At 59.9% G+C, this 19,169-nt stretch overlaps 3 protein-coding genes across 9 annotated transcripts in view; 2 read left to right on the top strand and 1 right to left on the bottom strand.

Moving 5' to 3' along the window:
• SRPK3 (SRSF protein kinase 3) overlaps nucleotides 1-4,137 on the top strand; it is a 4,834-nt gene extending 697 nt beyond the window's left edge. The window contains exons 4-15 of the mRNA XM_081808071.1: nucleotides 85-203; nucleotides 403-490; nucleotides 888-994; nucleotides 1,076-1,241; nucleotides 1,345-1,370; nucleotides 2,077-2,206; nucleotides 2,288-2,527; nucleotides 2,638-2,738; nucleotides 3,122-3,229; nucleotides 3,299-3,368; nucleotides 3,449-3,541; nucleotides 3,682-4,137. Of these exons, the coding sequence (XP_081664197.1) occupies nucleotides 85-203; nucleotides 403-490; nucleotides 888-994; nucleotides 1,076-1,241; nucleotides 1,345-1,370; nucleotides 2,077-2,206; nucleotides 2,288-2,527; nucleotides 2,638-2,738; nucleotides 3,122-3,229; nucleotides 3,299-3,368; nucleotides 3,449-3,541; nucleotides 3,682-3,866 (1,433 nt within the window). The 3' untranslated portion in view covers nucleotides 3,867-4,137. The remainder of the gene's footprint in view (nucleotides 1-84; nucleotides 204-402; nucleotides 491-887; nucleotides 995-1,075; nucleotides 1,242-1,344; nucleotides 1,371-2,076; nucleotides 2,207-2,287; nucleotides 2,528-2,637; nucleotides 2,739-3,121; nucleotides 3,230-3,298; nucleotides 3,369-3,448; nucleotides 3,542-3,681) is intronic.
• A 45-nt stretch (nucleotides 4,138-4,182) lies between these two features.
• IDH3G (isocitrate dehydrogenase (NAD(+)) 3 non-catalytic subunit gamma) lies at nucleotides 4,183-13,650 on the bottom strand. Of its 5 annotated transcripts, none has more exons than XM_081808064.1 (13): nucleotides 13,496-13,650; nucleotides 9,743-9,781; nucleotides 9,404-9,415; nucleotides 9,075-9,172; nucleotides 8,533-8,645; nucleotides 7,285-7,345; nucleotides 7,054-7,186; nucleotides 6,780-6,913; nucleotides 6,343-6,445; nucleotides 6,107-6,253; nucleotides 4,792-4,886; nucleotides 4,648-4,708; nucleotides 4,183-4,458 (listed from the first exon to the last, which is right to left on the bottom strand). In XM_081808064.1, exons 1-13 carry the CDS (start codon nucleotides 13,574-13,576, stop codon nucleotides 4,201-4,203), a joined length of 1,335 nt encoding a protein of 444 aa, XP_081664190.1. In that variant the 5' UTR covers nucleotides 13,577-13,650; the 3' UTR covers nucleotides 4,183-4,200. The 5 variants fall into 5 exon arrangements, with proteins under 5 accessions (XP_081664190.1, XP_006740514.1, XP_081664192.1 ...); XM_006740451.3 differs by having other exon boundaries at nucleotides 4,183-4,384; nucleotides 13,496-13,649; XM_081808066.1 differs by lacking the exon at nucleotides 9,404-9,415.
• On the top strand, nucleotides 13,560-17,806 carry SSR4 (signal sequence receptor subunit 4). Of its 3 annotated transcripts, XM_081808070.1 has the most exons (7): nucleotides 13,560-13,648; nucleotides 13,940-14,016; nucleotides 15,912-16,030; nucleotides 16,770-16,844; nucleotides 17,011-17,100; nucleotides 17,407-17,472; nucleotides 17,637-17,806. In XM_081808070.1, the coding sequence occupies exons 1-7, from the start codon at nucleotides 13,575-13,577 to the stop codon at nucleotides 17,739-17,741; spliced, it is 606 nt and encodes a 201-aa protein (XP_081664196.1). In that variant the 5' UTR covers nucleotides 13,560-13,574; the 3' UTR covers nucleotides 17,742-17,806. The 3 variants fall into 3 exon arrangements, with proteins under 3 accessions (XP_081664196.1, XP_030891585.1, XP_006740515.1); XM_031035725.2 differs by lacking the exon at nucleotides 13,560-13,648 and having other exon boundaries at nucleotides 13,857-14,016; nucleotides 15,915-16,030; XM_006740452.3 differs by lacking the exon at nucleotides 13,560-13,648 and having other exon boundaries at nucleotides 13,859-14,016.
• The last annotated feature ends 1,363 nt before the right edge of the window (nucleotides 17,807-19,169 follow it).

The raw sequence follows: 19,169 nt of genomic DNA, 5'->3' as shown, positions 1-19,169 counted from the left end.
CCCCCACCCAGGGCCCAGGGTCAGCTAGGAGCCTGCCCCTGGGCTTGGGTGGGGCCACCACGATGCCCCCATGGGTCGGGCCGGGCGGCAGCCGATGCAGGCCTTGGTGTTGCAGGCGCAAGCGCTTCGTGGCCCTGAAAGTGGTGAAGAGCGCGGGGCATTACACGGAGACCGCCGTGGATGAGATCAAGCTCCTGAAATGTGTGAGGCGCCTCCCTCCCGGCTCCCGGCTCCCGGGCAGGGCGGGGTTCCCGCAGGGGCGGGCTCCAGCTGGCTGAGCCCCGGAGGACCTGCAGGAGCAGGCCAGGGAGGGGGAGAGGAGGGCCAGAGGTGCCCCGGGGGTGCCGAAGGGAGCAGCTGGTGCGGGGCAGGTTGGAGCCATTCGTGGCCCCTTTGCTCCAGGTCCGAGACAGTGACCCCAGTGACCCCAAGAGAGAGACCATTGTCCAGCTCATCGACGACTTCAGGATCTCAGGGGTGAATGGAGTCCGTATCCTTCCCACGATGAGCTGAGCCATGTGGCAACAGCTGCCGTCCCAGCTGCTAGGGCCTCAGTCTCCTGATCTGCACGACGGGGGCTTACCCTCCCAGGGACACTAGTCTACACACTAGCCCACCGCTTTGGGGGTTTGTGTCTATGTGGCGGGGGGAGGGGGGTGGATGACCAGGCGGACACTGGTTACCCACGGGCATTGCTGACTTACCCCCCACACGGCAGGGGCCGCCTCTGTGGCGGTGCCCTGTCTCAGGGATAAGCACAGAAGGTCACCATCCCAACTGGCACATGGGAGAGGGACAGGGACACTGTAGTGACACCGGAGCCTCAGGTGGGTGGCGCCTGCGCCCCAGCTGTGTGTCTGCTGGCCGCCCTTCACTCCGAGCCCCAGATGTGTGCATGGTGCTGGAGGTCCTGGGCCACCAGCTCCTCAAGTGGATCATCAAGTCCAACTACCAGGGCCTGCCCGTGCCCTGCGTGAAGAGCATTGTGAGGCAGGTGAGCATCCCGTGCTCTGCGTGAGCAGGGTGGGAGGCAGCCTGCACAGGGCCGCTCAAGTGCAGGGGTGGCTCTCCCCAGGTGCTGCACGGCCTGGACTACCTCCACACCAAGTGCAAGATCATCCACACAGACATCAAGCCTGAGAACATCCTGCTGTGTGTGGGTGACGCCTACATCAGGCGCCTGGCCACCGAGGCCACAGAGTGGCAGCAGTCAGGGGCACCACCCCCATCCCGCTCCACAGGTAGCAAGAGCCTGTGTGGGTCCAGGGTGGGGCCTGTGGGCCTCAGCCCCTGCCTGAGTCTCTGCTCCTTTCTCTCCCCCCAATGCCCCACCTGCCCCCCCAGTCAGCACTGCCCCCCAGGAGGTCTTGGTAAGTTGGGGTGCCCCTCTTTTCCTGGGCCTCATCTCCCCATCTCCTCAGAGCTCCCTCCTCGGCCTCTCTGGTCCCGCCCCCTCCCCACCTCCCTGCCCCCCTGCCCCCGCCCCCCGGGGTGAAGGTGATACACAGGGTGGGTCACATGCCCTAAAATGCCCTTGGTGGCCGCCTCAGTGGAAGGACACTGCATCTACGGCCAGGAGGGGAGGCCAGCGCCCAGCCAGAGGCAGGCCCATCAGCTCCTCCCCAAACTCGAGCTTTGGGGAGCGTAGTGGGGGAGGGAGGCAGGAGGCAGGTGAAGGGCTAGTGCCAAGGGGTGGGCTGGAGCGGCGTGGCACCACATTTACTCATCCAAAGTAGCCCGGGGTGGGGGGGCAGTGCCTGGGTGGCTCCGTAGGTGGAGCATCTGCTTTTGGCTCGGGGCTCTGGTCATGGTCCCAGGGTCCTGGGATCGAGGCCCGCATGGGGCTCCCTGCTCAGCGGGAAGCCTGCTTCTCCCTTTCCCACTCCCCCTGCTTGTGTTCCCTCTCTCGCTGTGTCTCTCTGTCAAATAAATAAAATCTTTAAAATCAAAAAAACAAAGTAGCCCTGGGGCCCGTTGGCCTTGGCCCCCGTGAGGCGAGCAGGCCACAGGTAGAGGCTTGGGCTGGTCAGGGGGTGGGAGACGCGAACCCGGGGCTGACCCTGGCTCTGATGGCAGACCGGTAAGCTGTCGAAAAACAAGAGGAAGAAGATGCGGCGCAAACGGAAGCAACAGAAGCGGCTGCTGGAGGAGCGGCTGCGGGACCTGCAGAGGCTGGAGGCCATGGAGGCGGCGGCCCAGGCTGAGGGTGAGGGGCCGGAGCGCGCGCCCGGCAAGCGCAGGCCACCGGGGCTGACTGCTCACACACCCCCTCTGCCCATCTCCCCAGACGCTGGCTCGAGGCTAGAGGGGGGCAGCGGCTCCACCTCCTCTTCCGGCTGCCACCCTGGGGGGGCCAGGGCCGGCCCCTCCCCCGCCTCCTCCTCCCCGGCGGCCGCGGGCGAGCGCAGCCTCAGCCCAGGCTCCCAGACCTCAGGCTTCTCGGGCTCCCTCTTCTCTCCGGCCTCATGCTCCATCCTCTCAGGCTCCTCCAACCAGCGGGAGACCGGGGGCCTCCTGTCCCCCAGCAGTAAGTTGGGCAGCGCCTGCGGGAGGGCTTGGTGGGAGGGTGGCAGGGAGTTGGCAGATGGGGGTGGGGCCCAGCCAGCTCAGTCTCTCCCCAACCTCTTCCTTCTCCAGCACCGTTTGGTGCCTCGAACCTCCTGGTGAACCCCCTGGAGCCCCAAAATGCAGACAAGATCAAGATCAAGATCGCAGACCTGGGCAACGCCTGCTGGGTGGTATGAGCTGGCCTGGAGAGCAGAGCTGGGCACCCTGCTGTGAGGGCAGGGTCGCAGGGCCGCAGGCCCGCTCCGGAGGAGCCCGATGGGGCCTGCAGTGCCACTCGACCAGACCCCAGGGTCTGCCTCATGACGCAGACCCAGGACTGAGCCCAGACCAGCATCGGTCCCATCCAGTCAGCGGAACTGGACCCCATTGCAAGGGGCGGGGACCACTGGGAAGAGGCCGGTCCCTCTCGGGACCTCTGGGGACCCTGAGGCTCAGAGCGAACCCCACTGAGCTCCTTGGGTACATGGCCCAGAGGAGGTGGGAGATGGTGGGGGCCGGTGGGGGCGGGCCAGCTGTGGCCCCAGCTCCTCCCCAGGGCTCCCCTTGCCTCCAGCACAAGCACTTCACCGAGGACATCCAGACTCGCCAGTACCGGGCCGTGGAAGTGCTGATCGGAGCGGAGTACGGGCCCCCGGCCGACATCTGGAGCACAGCGTGCATGGTATGCCCCAGCTGCTCCAGCCTCGGGCCGGCCCGCTGGCTGGCAGCCTCATCCTCTCCCCCCTTCCAGGCCTTCGAGCTGGCCACCGGCGACTACCTATTCGAGCCTCACTCTGGAGAAGACTACAGTCGCGACGAGGGTAGGGGAAGGCCGGCCCTGGGCTCAGCCTCGGGGCCTCCCGGATGCCCAGCCGCCTCCCAGCCTCCTCTCTGTCCACAGACCACATCGCCCACATTGTGGAGCTTCTGGGAGACATCCCCCCAGCCTTCGCCCTCTCAGGCCGCTATTCCCGAGAGTTCTTCAACCGGAGAGGTAGGGCCGAACAGGCTCAGTTCACCTGGATGTAGACGGTAGGGCAGGGACCACAGGTTCCAAAGCAGGGGGAGCACTGCCTCCCAGAGCCAGAGGCCTTCCTGGCAGGGCCTAACACACGGCCCGTGACCCGCCCCCAGGAGAGCTGCGGCACATCCACAACCTCAAGCACTGGGGCCTGTACGAGGTGCTCATGGAGAAGTACGAGTGGCCCCTGGAGCAGGCCACGCAGTTCAGCGCCTTCCTGCTGCCCATGATGGAATACATCCCGGAAAAGCGGGCCAGCGCGGCCGACTGCCTCCAGCACCCTTGGCTCAACCCCTAGGCCCCACGGGCACTTTGTGCAGCTTGAGGCCAGCCTGGCTCACCCTCAAGCCCCTCCCAGTGCCTTCAGGGAAAGCGGGACGCCTCCTGCCACCCGGCACGAGCTGCCCTCCTCCCCCCTACTGGGTGCCAGCTTCCTCACAGCCCGTGGCAGGGCAGAGAGATGCTGGAGCCAGGCCCACCGTTTAGAATTCGTTCTGCCCCCAACCCTCACAACATGCCCTGAGTGGGAAGTGTGCGTATTTCTTTTCTTAATAAAGTGTGAACTGAAACGTTGGCATCCTGGAGTGACAGAAGCGCACCGGCCGAGGCCGAGAGCCGGGACAGAAGCTGATTTATTCTGGGGCTGCCCACCCAAACTGGCCGGCGTGCGGGGAGTGGGCAGGGGGAGTGCGCTGAGGCGCTCCCAGGGACGGCCTAGGCCTCCACGGCACGGCCGTTGATGATGCGGATGTGGCGGATGATGTCCTGGATGGCTTCCGATGTAGTGCCTTGGCCCCCGATGTCTGGGGTGTGCATCTGCGGGACACGCGCCAGCTTGAGCACACGCCAGGGGCCCGCCCGTGGTCTCCCATGGCTAGCAGGGGCCGCAACTGCGGCAGGAGGGCAGTGGCACCAGCTAAGGCCCAGAAAGCCCTACCCGCCCTGGTCCCACCCTCCCCTTGGGGGCAGCAGGAAGCACCAGGTCACCACCTCCAGCCCCTCAGGTGACACACCAGCTCAAGTCCCAATCGAGGAGGGAGTTGGGCGGAAGGCAGGGGAGGGGAGAAGAGGAGCCTCACATTTTCGTTGTCCATGGACGCCAACACGGCCTTCCGGATGGACGTGGCATAGGAATGGAGCCTAAGGAGGGAGAGCAGCTTTCAAGCCCTTGGGGCCTGGGGGCTGGCCGGGGGCTGACAGCTGGGCATCAAGAAGTGGCTTACTTGAGGTGGTCGAGCATCATGCAACTTGCCAGCAGCGTGGCTGTGGGGTTGGCAATGTTCTTATTGGCGATACTCTTGCCCGTGTTCCTTGTAGCCTAGAAGGGACCAGACAAAGGTGGTGGTGAAGGTAAGAACGTAGGGTATGTGATTCCACTGGTGTGAAGCACCCAGAACAGGCAAATCCACAGAGACAGAAAGCAGATCAGTGGGTGCCAGGGGCGGGGGCCGGGATTGGGAGTGCTTGCTAATGTGGCCGGAGTCCCCTTTCAGGGTGCCAGAAATGCTCTGGAATTAGACAGAAGTGACGGTTACACGATACTGTGCGTGCAGTTAATACCCCTAAATTGCTCACTTTAAGTGGTCTCACCCCGTTACGTAAATTTTGCCTCCTTTTTAAAAAAAAAAAAAAAAAAGACTTAGAAACTAACCAATAGATCAACAAAATGTGGTCTCTCCATATGATGAAATATTATTCAGCCATCAAAAGGAACGAAGCTCTGAGCCGTGCTACAGTGTGGATAAGCCTTAAAAATACTATGCTGGGGTTAAAAAAAAAAACAAAACTGTGCCAAGGGAAAGAAGCTAATCGTAAAAGCCCATGTGGTGTAAGACTCCATTTGTAGGGACGCCTGGGTGGCTCAATCCGTTAAGCGTCTGACTCTTGATTTTGGTTCGGGTCATGATCTCAGGATCCTGAGATGGAGCCCCCCGTTGTGCTCTATGCTCAGCGTGGAGTCTCCCTTTCCCTCTGTTCCCCCCGCAAGCGTGCGCTCACGCTCTCTCTCTAAAATAAATAAATAAGGGGCGCCTGGGTGGCTCAGTTGGTTAAGCGTCTGCCTTGGGCTCAGGTCATGATCCCAGGATCCTGGGATCAAGCCCCGCATCGGGCTCCCTGCTCAGCAGGAAGCCTGCTTCTCCCTCTCCCACTGCAGCGCCCCCTGCTTGTGTCCCCTCTCTCGCTGTCTCTCTGTCAAATAAGTAAATAAAATCTTTAAAAATAAATAAAATAAAATAAATAAATAAATTCTAAAAAAAAAAAAAAAAAACCTCCGTTTACAGAAAATAGAAGAGGCCAATCCACAGGGACAGAAAGCAGATGAGTGGTGGCCAGGGGCTGGGAGGAGGGGCACGGGAGTGACAACTAACAAGTACAGGGTTTTCTTTTGGGGGGGATGATAACATTCTGGAATGAGATAGTGGTGATGGTTGCACAACTCTGAATAACCTAAAAGCACTGAATCCTTACACTTTCAGTGAACTGGATGATACGCGAGCGATATGGCACAAAGGGTCCAGGAGCCCTGGCGCCACTCACCGTCTCGAACACAGCGTACACGTGGCCATAGTTGGCCCCAGCGACGAGGCCAGGGCCCCCGACCAGTCCCGCGCAGACATTGTTGACAATGTTACCATAGAGATTGGGCATCACCATGACATCGAACTGCTGGGGCCGGGACACCAGCTGCAGGACAAGGAGACAGACAGGAGCTTGAGCACGGGCAGCCCACGGTGACCGAGGCAGGCGGCCGGGGAGCCCAGCAGGCTAACTACCTGCATGGTGGTGTTGTCCACGATCATATTCTCGAAGGTGATCTGGGGGTAGCGGGCCGCAACTTCCTTGCAGCACTGGAGGAACAGCCCGTCGCCCAGTTTCCTAGGAGGGGGCATAAGACACCAGCTTGGCCACTGTTAGTAGTCCCCTGGAGGGACAGGGCGTGCAGATGGCCACAGAAGTGGGGCTGTAACCTCTAACCAGTCCCCCGTCTGTAAGACAGGCATAACCCCACTCTCCCTCCCCGAAGTGTGCACTGTGGTAAACCCGCATCTAGGGAATAGGCAAGAGGGCAGAGCCCTGAGCACGGCCCCTTAGTGGGCGGCCGGTGTTCTGGGCCCCAAGTCCCTGAGAGCAGGCCCAAGGAGCGTGTGCAATTCAGCGGTTTCACAACTGCTTGCAGAACGGGCAGGAGCACAGCAGGGGTGGGGCATACATGATGTTGGCCTTGTGTACGGCTGTCACTTTCTTGCGCCCACTCTCCTGGGCCAGTTTGAAGGCATATTCAGCAATGCGCAGGGACTTGGCCTTGGTGATGATCTTCAGGCTCTCCACCACTCCAGCCACACTCTGGGACAGGGACAGAGAGGAGAGACCCTCTGGCACAGGTTTCTCTTTGGGTCTGGCCTTCCTTACTGCAGACCCTCGCCAGGCTCATCCCCAGCCCCCACGACCCAAGGGAATAAGGGGACAGCCCAGGCCTCACCCACCTCATGTTCTAGGCTGCTGTACTCGCCCTCTGTGTTTTCCCGGACAATGAGGATATCTATGTCCCTGTGCCGGGTCACCACTCCTGGCAGGCTCTTACAGTGGATGACATTGGCATAGAGGTCCAGGCTGGTGCTGGGGACCCAGAGAGAAGAAAAGCTGGCCAATGCCACAACTATCTGCTGGCACGCTCCACCCGCACTGAGCCCCGACCCCGCGCACCGGGTTCTCACCGAAGGATGTTGTTTCGGGATTTGTGGGATGGTGGCAGGTTATGGTTTGTTTCGATGTTGCCTGCCAAGACAGAAAGAAGACAGGCTGGAGAGGGGGCCCCCAGGCTCAGCCACGCCACCATACTCCCCTTCCTGAGCAAGGGAACGCGTGCCAAAGGCAGCTCCAACCCAGGCAGAAGATGGCTTTCACCAGCAGGAAGACTTCACAGAACGCCCGAGTGTAACATCCACCGTAAGCCCTGTGAGGACGGAGGGCGGGGCACTTGACAAATACTGACGGACTGAATGAATGAACAAATGAATGGACAAGGGTTGGCAGCTAGCCAAGAGATCTTGCCAGACCCTGGGCAGGAAATGGCAAGATCAGGGTCTGGCTGGATAGAAAGTGACCACTCCTGCTTACTAACAGGCTGGCTAGCCAGGCTGGCGCCAGCAATGTGACCTTGGCCAGCGTCACTGTTAGGCCCCACGTCGAGGTGCCACCTGAGCCCCAGCTCAGGGGCAGGTGGGGGCCGTCTGGGAAACACTAGAGCTTGGCCTGGGCTGCACCCAGGGCAAAAAGAACAGGAGCAGCAGGGGGCCAGCAGTCGCCGGGAAAAGGCGGTCCATCAGAGAGTGCCAAGTAGAGCAGGCTTTTCTCAGGGCCCCCTGGGGCCATCACCCCCTCCGAGTCACACCCTGCCTACACTGCCTTTGCCCAGTGTCTTAGGCACCTTGCAGTTGCCACGTCAGCCCCTCCTCCGGACTGCCGGGGCCTGGGGCTCAAGCTGGATTCAGCTTTGCTCACACAGAGCAGGTAATGGGCTCTAGTTTACAAAATGAGTAATACAAAGAGTTTAAGAACGCGTACCAAACCACGGCAAACTCAGGAAGGGCTAAAATTCCTGTCTGCGACACCCACAGTTGTGCTGGCTGGAGCCAAGGCAGCGGGTGAAGGGCAAAAACTGCATCTCTGTGACATCTGGTTTATGAAAAAGGTTCTGAGGGTCAAAGCTGACCCCAGCAGAGGGGCTGCCCCAGGAGAGAAGGGAGTGGGAGGAAGCCCTTTACCGAACAGGCTCCCACAGAGTCTATCACAGAATCGCAGCGCGGACAGGACCCCAGAAGCTTCTGTTCACTCTCCAAGCACAAGGGTCCTCCCTAGCCAGAAAAGCCCTGAAGTCACAGTTGGACGGCCCCAGGGACAAGCATCAGCTTGGAAGTGAGAGGAATCGTGCATGGTGTCCCACCCTGGCCCCCCGAACTCACCCTTCAGGGCCACACGGTTCCGACGGATGGCCATGATGGCGTTGCGGATGTCCTCTTCATCAGCATTGGAGCTCACGTGTACCTCTTCAAAGTCCACCGGCACACATGCGTGCCTGGGGCAGAACTGGGTCAAGGTGGCTGGCCCCAGGCGCCCCCCATGCGTCCTCTAGGAAGCCTGCTTGGACCACTGGGTGCAGAGGCCTCTCCACTGCCGCCCACCCTGACCTGGCTCTGGCTGAGAGGAGACTGGGCCCACCTGCGCCAACTAATGGAGAGACGCCTGAACTCTACAACCGTTAGCAGGACTGGTGGCACCTTCCCCAGGCCCAGGCCAGCCTGACAGGATCATAGGCACAGGGACGAAAAGCCTGGGCGTACAGCTCTCCTGCCACTGGTTCACTGGGTGCTCAGGCGAAGCCCCAGCCAGTGGGCTTCTGGGCTCACTGCCCCTCTCGGCACAGTTCTCAAGCCATCCCCCCCCAGGTGGGCCTGGGGTACAACCTCCCCTAGGGGTACAGGAGGTGGGCCCAGGGGCTGTGTACCTGAACACAGACTTGACATGCAACATGAGCTCTGGCCCGATGCCATCCCCCGGGATCATGGTCACTGTGTGCCGCCCACCATACTTAGCCGACGGAGGCTGGAAGGAGGGGAGGGTGAAAGTGGGCCCAATGGGCCAGCCAATCATGAGGTGCCAGCTCGGGGTATCTTACCCCACCTGCCCCACCCCACCCCAGACAGGGCTGCTCATGGGGGCTCCTTGTTCAGAAGGGCAGCAGCAGAAGCAGTCCCCACCCCCGCCTGGACTTGGGTCAATCCCAAAGCAGCTAAAAGCCCCAAAACTTAACAGGCAGATGAGAAAAATACTTACAATTGTTTGTTGCTAGACGGGGAACAGGAAGGAAGAAGACACCAATCAGCCAAGGTTGGAGGAACAAGGTTGTGCCCAGGGAACGGGGCCTTTTCCCTGGGGATACTGTGTAGTACAGTTCGGGTAAGGAGGAGGGGTGGGCTACCTCTGGAGACCATGCCTCAGAGGGAAGGACATGGAGGGCCAGGGAACAAAGGCACAGCACACACATACACGCCTCTACGCACACACCTGCTCACACATACACGTGCACAGACGGGGCATACATGCGTAAACATGTGTATACACACGTGCGAGCACACACAGACACATGCACGCAACACTCTGGCAGGAACTTACTGAGACGCTCCTCCGGGGGGCCTCATGGGCACTGAGAACCTGGCAAAGAGAACCCAGATGCCAGCAGTTGTTGTCCAGCCCGGAAAGCCAATTTGGCAAAGGCCAGCTGAAGTCTTGGCAGGGGAGAGGGACCATCCCCTGACCATCCCCAGACAGGTGCCACGTGTCATCCCCTCACCTCCACCATACACCACCATCTGGGGACTAGCACACAGTACGCGCCCACACAAATGGCTCCAGAGCCTCCGTTCCCCGAGGAGCAGCCGGTCAAAGCACCATGGAGGGGCGCCGCAACCCTTTATGCTGCCTTCAGCCCCACAGTCAGTGGTTGAAGAAATGTTTGTCTCCCTCCCCCTCCTTTGTTGTTTGATTCTTTTTCAGCCAATTATTCCTGCTCAGTGATGTTTGTTGTCTATAACACGGAGAAGTTGGCACTGCAGGGAACAGCCCTCCAGAATCACAAGTCCAGAGCAAACGTGGCATGGAAAACCCAACCATTTTTTACAAGAATAACAGACTCCTGGGGCGCCTGGGTGGCTCAGTTGGTTAAGCAACTGCCTTCGGCTCAGGTCATGATCCCAGGCTCCTGGGATAGGGCCCCACATCGAGCTCCCTGCTCAGTGGGGAGTCTGCTTCTCCCTCTCCCACTCCCCCTGCTTGCGCGCGCGCTCTGTCAAACAAATAAATAAAGTCTTAAAAAAAAAAAAAAAAAAGAATAACAGACTCCAATCTCTTAGAAGGCTTTCATAAAGGATTGCAAAACTGCTTCGTGGCCTACATGGGAGATGAGTGTCCCCAACCCCCTAACTCAGAAACAGCCACGTTTGGCCACACCAAAGCCATGTCTGACAGCTTCGGAGTAAAAGCCATCTGAGCCAAAGGGGACAGGTGTTGAGAAGTGATCCATCTAGAGTCCCCACATTATCCTGGAGGTAGAAGCTTGTGTCCCAGGCCCTACTGCAGTGGGGCTACGGGTCCTTACACTTTCCTCCCTGCTACGCCCCACCTGGGAACACATCCAGGTGTCCCTCAATCCAAATAGGAAGGGACAGAACCAAGGTCCTTTTCGTCACTTGGAGGTGCCCTGCCACTTGCCTACTGGGACAGCAGCAGAGTGTTCCAGGCAATAGCATAGTCACTGTGGCCATTCTGCAAAGAGCCATGCCTTCCTGCGAGAAATCTAGAAAGCTCAGGCAGAGACTGACCACCTCCTGGCGTCTCCCTGGCTGGTATTCATGAGGCACCCACCTGCACGAGCTCTGGCAGCACTGGTGTGCTGGTCACCCGCCCCGCCCAAGCCAGGGGCCAGAAAGGGAGTGACTACTAGGACAAAAGGCTCCAGGTATCAGCTCATCCGATGTGGTCCCTGGATCTGCAGCGACAGGCACACTTGGCAGCTTTCCTATTTTTCTTTCCAGCACTTGTCAGTATCTGGATTCATCTTATTTGTAGGCTCTTGATACGACTTGTGGAAGGAGGCTTCTTCCAGGAAGCCTTCCCTGATGCCTTAAGGCTGTGGAACTGTAGGTCCCCCTGGGTTCCCAAAGCCCTACCTACTCCCTCCCCCACCAACCACAATCTCCCTAGGCTGTCCCTAGCAACTGCCTTGCTCCCTCCCCAACTCCTAAACTCCTAAGAGTGGAAGCCATGTCTGACCAGCTCCTTACTGTCATCCCAAGACCTAGAAGAATGCCTGGTCCAGAGCTTGGACATAAGAAACACTTCCCAAATTAATGAGCACATCAGAAAATGGAAGAAGGGATGGTGGGTTTGGGGGCCAAGGAGGCCTCGGTCCAAATCCACCATCCACTATTTTAGATAACAAACAGCTTAACCTTGCTGAGCTTCCTGTCCTCACCTGAAACCCATGGAATAGAGATGCCCACTTTCTGTGGCTGCTGGGAGGATGCAGCAAGCCATTTGGTTCCCAACAGGGCACACCCACCTCTTCACCCCACCAGCTCCTTAGGCCGGTGTTCGGCACTGGGTAGACCCCTATGGCTCCCAGCAGTAATTCCTCCTGGGAGTCCACTGGCATTAGGCAAGTAACTCAGCCATGGTGGTGAGCCACCACCTGCACCTAGCTCTGTATCTGGGCAACCACCCCTGCCCCCCCTCCCTTGGATCACATCACCACCTGAACTGAACCTTTCCTTCACCTGGTCCCCATACTAGAGTTTCTTCAGGCTTTAGCCAAAGACCCAGAGAGCTCTCAAGACAGACTTACTTCCCTACCTTGCTCTGGACAGATACAGGCACGTTCTTCCTTCAGGGGGCTACACGGGTTCTGCCTCACACCCACGCTGCCCTGTGAAGCCACCCATCAAAGAAGTCCAGTTTAAGGCAGGATGGGATACATGCACAGGCCTACTGCTCATTCATGAAGCAGAAGGATGGACTGTCAGTCATCCTTTGATGGTGCCACAGAAAGAGAGGAGTCCAGGGTGGTATGTGTTCCTGCCAAAGGATTCCCACACTCCAAATCTTAGTGAGACTTCTTTCTTTAGCATGTTCTGTTAGATCAAGTACCAATGGTGGCTGCATATTTTCCCACAAGACCCCAAGTGGTGGGACCAAAGACCTGGGGTTCATCTCTAAAGCTTCCCATACCCAGGACAACCAGTCTCAGGGCAAGGCACTGCCCAGCTACCAAGTGTCCCCTGTCCCCACCCCCACCCCCAACATGGACACAAGCACACACAGGAGAGGTCAGGGAGGAGACAAATGTCTTCACCAAGACCCCATGGGAGCCTAGCTGCCAGAACCGCCAGGCCTCTGGAAAGCCCCTCATCAGCAAGTTTGGAGAAATCAGAATTTCATAAAGTATAAGCTGCCACAGGGTTGCTTTCCTGAGGGGTCAGAGGGCAGAAGCATATCAGATGCATCCACAAGGAGTGTCAGCAAACTCACAGGATTCTGGAAGGTCAGGGTTGGCTAGATCCTTTGAGACAGAGGGGAAACTGGAGCCCAGAGACAGGAGGGTGGCCATACTGTGGATCAGTAGGGGCAGCTAGGCCTGGAGGTCATACCTCTTGACCCTAGAGCCAGTCCCGGCTCTCTGATGCTTCGGAAGGCTTCCGATCCACCCAGGGACTAAATTATCCTTGCCTAAGTGTGTAAAGAAAGAGGAATGAGACCTGAATAAACAAGATCCTAAACGGAGAACTGAGGAAGCAAAGCCCCCACGGCCTCCCACCTCATCAGTCTCAGAAAATCTAGCTCCCTCCCATTCCAGAAGGCTGCGGGAAAAAGACATCTGGGGCTATAAAAGTGTCCGGGGGTGGGGTGTGGCATCGGGGGTGCTGGCAAAATCTGGTTCTCCAACTCCACTGGGACAAGTGACAAGGCGGTCCGCAACAAAAAAAAACCCGAGGACGAACTGGGGCTGGGGACCGGATTCCTAAGGCGGCAAGAACGAGGGGGGCCGGGACACGTGACCGCCTCAGGAGGGCTCCCACCATGACACTAGGGAGGTGACACTCGGCCCGCTGCTGCCCACTCTCCCCGCTTGTCCGGAGCTCCCCCCGCCCGCCCAAGATGCAGACCCTTGGGGAAGCCGGACAAGGGCCAACTTCACCCAAGCCCCTCACTGACAGCGGAGAAAACAGCCAATCAACTCCGGCGCGTAGCCCTCTCCCCGCCCCTCGCGCGGCCCACAGCCAATCGGGCTCCAAAACAAGCTGCAAGCCACCGGTCTCCGGACCCGCCCAGCAAGCGCCGCGGCTGTCCCCGCGGACCGCTGCCCCTTCTCACCTCCCAAGGGCGGCAAAGGAGGGCCGGTCTGAGCACCGCCTTCGCAGCGCCGCCGACGACCGCTGCCACCTTCAGCGCCATGACGGAAAGTGAGAGCAGCCGCTCGTTCAGACACGCAGACAACCCTCTCGCGAGAGTTAGGATGGGCGCGAAGTGCCGGAAGTGGGCACGGACCCAGCAGTGCGCACGCGCACGGCCGCGCCGGTTCCCACGCCCCTTTCCGGCGCCGAGAGCGCCGCCGCCGCCGCCGCCGCCGCCGCCGCCATCTTGATGGGGCGGCCACCTGGGCCTCTGGCCTGGGGAGGGGACACGTCAGTGCCGCCAGTAACGTCACAGGCCCGCCCGGCCCGCCGGCGCCTGATTGGCTGCCACTGCTGCTTACGCGACGCGCTTCCTCGTCTGCCCCTCGTGCTCAGGGGAGTCGCTCTCTTTTTCCCTCGGCAGAGAAGAGGCGATGGCGGCGCTGGCATCTCTCGGCGCCCTGGCGCTACTCCTGCTGTCCAGCCTCTCCTGCTGCTCAGGTAGCGGCCTGGCCGGAGCTCCTTTCTGGCGAGCCTCTCTCCCACGACTGGTGGTGCGTGGGGGGAGGAGGGGTGCGGGCGAAGCAGGGTTCTGGGCCTTCTTCCTCCGAGAGGCAGGTGGCCTCGGGGCGCGGCGACCGAGGCCACCACGCGCTCTTGCACCACACACGTTTACCCAGCAGCCAGGCTTCTGGAAGAAACAGCCAAAGCTTCCCCCCCCCCCCCCCCCGTCTGCTCCCGCGAGGAAGAGTCCCAGAGCCTGCCCCGTGCGCCCGCTTCCCAGCTCCAGCAGGGAAAGTGACACACGTCCCTGCTCCCCTTCCGGAGCTCCCAGTCTCGGAGCGGGGGTCGGACAAGAGCAAAACTCTGCAGCGCAGGGCGACCGGAGTGAGAAAGTAGGCTGGTGGGAGAGGAGCCACCCGACCCAGTGAGGTGGGACCAGGCCTCCCCAGGCAGGGAGCTGTAAGTGAAGAGAGGAAGCAGAGATGTGCCAGGCAGAGGGACCATGAGCGTGGGCAAGTTAGATAGGAGCAGCAGAAGAGGGGAAAAAAGGTAAAAGGGGTTGGGAGGGGCGGAGGGCTTGGGTGCCAGGCCGGACCGTTGACTTTTTACCTAAGGCCCTGGTGTATTCTTAAGGGGCTTTTAAGCAGAGCCCAGCCACAGTCAGATCAGTGAACATTCTTGAGAGATTCTTAACACCTGGTGGCAGGGTTGAGCTCAAACTGGAGTCCAGAAGTGTGTTTAGGTGAAGCTCCTTGCCAGAACCAGCGCTACGCTTGGGGAGCCTAGACTGGGTCCGGGATGCCTTCTACACGTTCACTTTACCTGCCCTGCTCAGGTCAGAGCCTCTGGTGCCTGGAGTGTTTCATCAGCCTAACTGCCTTTCCTGCCTGCACCCTCCTCACCTACTCCCTGGGAATTACCCATGGTGTAGCCAGTGATGTCTGGAAAGGACAAACCTGGCTGTAAAACCCTTTGGTGCTCCACAGGGTCCATAGGAAAACGGCCAAGCTTAGTGGGACACAGACGTGGCTCCTGAGAACCACCCCCCACTGATGTTCCTAGGCATCTTCCTCCTGCTGCTCAGACCCAAAGCTTCTCTGTCTCGGTCTAATGCATGGCTGTGCCAGCTCACATCCGGAGAGCAGCTTCCCACTGGTAGCATCTGCTTGGCACCCTGTGATTTAGGCAGTGCCTTCCGTAGAACCTGTAGGAGTTAGGCCTCTAGCAGCATGGAGGTGGCAGAGGCACGGCGTCCTTCCTCTCCAGGCAGCCCTGTTAAAGGGGACAAGCTGTGCCCATTTCCTTCCCTTGGGCAATGCTGGGTCCAGTCTTGGCCTTCTGTCAACTGTGGCTGGAGGCAGAGACCCCTTCATCTCAAGTCCACATGCAGCAAACTGTCCAGGGCCATGCATGTTTCTGAATTGAAGTCCGTCTGCCCCCTGGACTTCCGGGGTGCTCCAAGGCAGGCTGGAGCCCCAAATCATTGCAGGGCTTCCCTGTCCGCAGGTGCAGGCACAGGCACCAGTTGTGCAGTGAATCCATCTAGCTGCTGCCCTTTCCCCCAATAAACACACTTTTTGTATCTCTCTCCCTCCCTCCCTCTCCCCTGCTCTTCTTTTGCCCTCACGTTTAGGTTCCACCTATACAAAGCCTTTCTATCCATCCCGCATCCCCAGCCTGCCTTCAGGGCCATCCCACCCTATCCGCCCCCCTTACTGCTGCATTTCCGACTAAGCATTTTTATCTGTCTCCCACAGCCCACCAGACAGGTTGCAAAGGGCTCTGTGTGTCAGCTGACAAGGTCTGGGAAGTGGGTCTGGGTGGTCCCTTCTGCCCCCTAGCCCAGCACACAAGTTGGGCTCTACGTAGACATGTCTACCTCCTCCCCACAGCAGAAGCCTGCGTGGAGCCCCAGATCACCCCTTCCTACTACACCACCTCGGATGCCGTCATTTCCACTGAGACTGTTTTCATCGTGGAGATCTCCCTGACGTGCAAGAACAGGGTCCAGGTGAGGCAGTGGGGGTTCAGCCAGCAGGTGCTGGGGCAGGAGGCAGGCAGTGAGCCTGGGACCTGGGGCATCAGTTCCTCACTGGCAGTTGATGGGGTCAGACCCCTGTACCCGTGCAGACAGGGAGAATGAGGATTTTGACTTACAGGTATAGGAGAGAGAGGTCAGGGTACGGCCAGGCCAGACTGTGTAAAGCAGGTGTTAAAAGAACATTTTCCTAATCTGCTCTGCCTAGGTGCGAAAACGTAGGTAGACGTCTTGCTGTGCCTGATGAGAGCATACGCTGAAGTGAGAAACCGCAGGAGTTTAGCCCCCAGGCTCCTGTACCCCTTTTCTGGTTGCTGCCTGCCAAGGCGTGGCCCTTCTGGTCCGGGTACAACATTCCTTGGGTGGCTCACTGGGCAGCCCCTGACCCCAACACCCGCTTCCAGACTCAGAGGCATTACGAGTACACTTTAGTCATCCTGCCTCTGTTCACAGTTAACAGGCTTGCTGTGGGTTAGGGAGGCTAGGCCACGGGGGGGGTGTGCCCCCCCCAGGGGAGACTTGCAGAGAAGCAGTAACAGCATCGGTGGGTGTTGGCTTCCGGGCACGGCCCTGGGTTGTGGCAGGCTACCTCCGTGGATCTCCCGTGGTGCTCCCTGCCCATAGGCCATGGGGGCTGCTGTGGGCAGCACAGCGGGGCTTCTGCTGAGCGCCGGAGAGGGGAGAGGGTGACTCTCTTTGTTCCCTCTCCCAGAACATGGCTCTTTATGCTGATGTCAGTGGAAAACAATTTCCCGTCACCCGGGGCCAGGATGTGGGGCGTTATCAGGTAAGGGATGCTATAGTTGTCATTTTGAGGGGAGGCCACCTGCTCCCTGGCATGACTTTGAAGCCCTAGGGGCGGCCCAGTGGAGGAGGATTGAGGTTCTGTGACGCGGGCGGCTGGTGGTGGTACTGTCCACTGCACCCACCCCTGCCGAACATCCCCAACCCAGGTATCCTGGAGCCTAGACCACAAGAGCGCCCACGCAGGTACCTACGAGGTCAGATTCTTCGATGAGGAGTCCTACAGCCTCCTGAGGAAGGTGAGGGTCCGTCACCTGGAGCCCCTCCCAGGCCTCCAGGAGGGAGAGCACCCCCCACTTCCACAGCCGTCTCCACCCTGCAGCCCCTTCTCACCGAAGCTCCAGGCCAGTAGGGGCCTCGCTTTCGCAGAGCAGAACGGCCGGGTGGGCACCTTCCTGACCACTCGCCCCACCTGTCACTACACGTCCCGTGCTCCTCTCTTGCCCGGTTCTCCTCTCTTCCATGACTCGGGCCAACGTTACTGCCTGTCCAACCTCTCCCCACCCCACCTGGCAGCACCCCTGACCCCAGCATCTCCCTTGCAGGCTCAGAGAAATAACGAGGACATTTCCGTCATCCCGCCCCTATTCACAGTCAGTGTGGACCATCGGGTGAGTGGGCTGAAGAGGCTGCCTGGTGTCTGGGAGAGCAGGGAGCACACAGCAAGCCTCGCCCTTTTTGAGCGTGCCTTCGTGCCCTAGGGGGAGAGTGACTGGGGCTGGCTGGCTCCCCGCCCAGCTCTCCCCTGAGCTGGCTTTGGTCTCCTTTCTTGCAGGGCACCTGGAATGGGCCCTGGGTCTCTACCGAGGTGTTGGCTGCAGCCATCGGCCTAGTGATCTACTACCTGGCCTTCAGCGCCAAGAGTCACATCCAGGCCTGAAGGTGGCACCCCTGGGCTATTGCTACTTTCAATAAACGGTTGCTGGCTCTAACCAGTATTCAGGACAGGGGGTCCTAACTCACGTTGTCGTGCCTTCTACACATGGGCAGAGCCGGGCAGCGGGCGCCCGTATTCACCTGGACAGCGCAGGCACTGAGTGCGGACGGGGCTGGAGCTCCTGAGCCTCGCGTGTTCGCTCCACACTCTGCCATCATGGGCTCTCGTTCCTTGGCCCCCAGTTCAGCCTTCCCTGCCCGCCGCCCCCTGTGTCTGCCTCCTGTCTCTCGCGGCTGCCTGCGCAGGTTTGGGCAGGGCGTGGGCTTGCGCTTCCGCCCCACGCGTGCTGTCTTCGGGCAGAGAGGACTGCCCCGTCCTGTCCTGCCCTCACCCAGCCGCTGGCCGGGCAACTGCCCAGAGAAGACCGGGCCGCCCCCAACTCCCCTGAAGTCCAGCAATCACGGCTCGGGTAGATGCAGGCCCAGCTGCCTTCAGAATGCCTCCGGGGTGGAGTCCTGGGTGGGAGCGAGTACTTCCCTTGCTGTTGCCAGGCAACACCGTGGGGGGGGGGAGGGGCCTAGCTTGTGGCGGAGCTGAAGCCGCTAGCCAGGCAGCTGAGCAGCGCTCGATCCATGCCCTACACCCCCTGCCGCCTCTGTGGCCTCCCAGCGTGTCCTCACTTCAGAGGCCCTGGGGGAGAGCTGGCTCCTCACTCCCAAGGGCAGGGCTAAAGCAGACTTGGGGCTGAGTCCCCTGCTGATGGGACCAGGCTAGGAGTACTGGTGGGTGGGCTTTCTGGAGTTCAAGGGATGCCTGCTGCCCCCTCCCTCACTGCCAGGGAGTAAAGGGTCCCCACGTTCTGCCAACAGCCTGTGCGGGGCAGACAGGGTGGACGATGGCAGCTGTTGGCCGCTCAGTGGCTCTTGATTCTGCTCAATGGCAGTAGGACCCAAATGTGAAGTCACTGTTCCAGGGCATCAGTAGCTAAGGGTTGCTAGCCCTCCCGGTACCACCTTTCCCAGAGTCCCAGTGTTGGCTTCTACATGGCAAGGGACTCCAGTTTATGGGCCTGTCTTGGCCCACATCCCAAGAGCACTGGGTCTCCAGCGCTCCCCTCTCCCCCAAGGCGAGAATGGAGTGCTTCTAGTGCCCATAGGGTGAGCCCCCCCAGCCACTGGAGAGGGACGCCAGGGCAACAGTTGGCCTCCGTCTCCAGCTGATCTCCAGCCAGTATCCTGCAGCAGGGACTGGGCCCTTGGAGTCCCATCCTTCTCCACAAGGCCTGCTTGGGGCCCACGTATCCCCTCCAGAGGAAGAGATGTGGCCAGTGCTGGACTCCAGAGGCCTCAGAGGGCAGAGGAAGCCGACAGCTCCAGAACCAGGCCCCACCCCTTGGGCTCCCATGTGCTCCTCACTGACAAGCACTTTCCT

This window comes from Leptonychotes weddellii, chromosome X (genome assembly GCF_054177405.1).
Source record: "Leptonychotes weddellii isolate Sample4059 chromosome X, ASM5417740v2, whole genome shotgun sequence".
In the NCBI taxonomy this organism is placed as follows: Eukaryota; Metazoa; Chordata; class Mammalia; order Carnivora; family Phocidae; genus Leptonychotes; species Leptonychotes weddellii.
Note: the sequence above shows the minus strand (reverse complement) of the source record. Positions and strands in the feature narration are given on the sequence as shown.

What these genes read in the sequence shown, in the direction of transcription:
- SSR4 (XM_081808070.1), top strand. Translation starts at nt 13,575, where the DNA reads ATGACGGAAAGTGAGAGCAGCCGCTCGTTCAGACACGCAGACAACCCT. An exon ending in CCTACAGCCTCCTGAGGAAG is followed by an intron (nt 17,101 to 17,406) that starts GTGAGGGTCCGT and finishes TCTCCCTTGCAG; the next exon opens with GCTCAGAGAAATAACGAGGA. An exon ending in CAGTCAGTGTGGACCATCGG is followed by an intron (nt 17,473 to 17,636) that starts GTGAGTGGGCTG and finishes CCTTTCTTGCAG; the next exon opens with GGCACCTGGAATGGGCCCTG.
- IDH3G (XM_081808064.1), bottom strand. Translation starts at nt 13,576, where the DNA reads ATGGCGCTGAAGGTGGCAGCGGTCGTCGGCGGCGCTGCGAAGGCGGTG. An exon ending in CATGTCAAGTCTGTGTTCAG is followed by an intron (nt 8,646 to 9,074) that starts GTACACAGCCCC and finishes GTTCTGCCCCAG; the next exon opens with GCACGCATGTGTGCCGGTGG. An exon ending in TGGACAACACCACCATGCAG is followed by an intron (nt 6,254 to 6,342) that starts GTAGTTAGCCTG and finishes CTTGTCCTGCAG; the next exon opens with CTGGTGTCCCGGCCCCAGCA.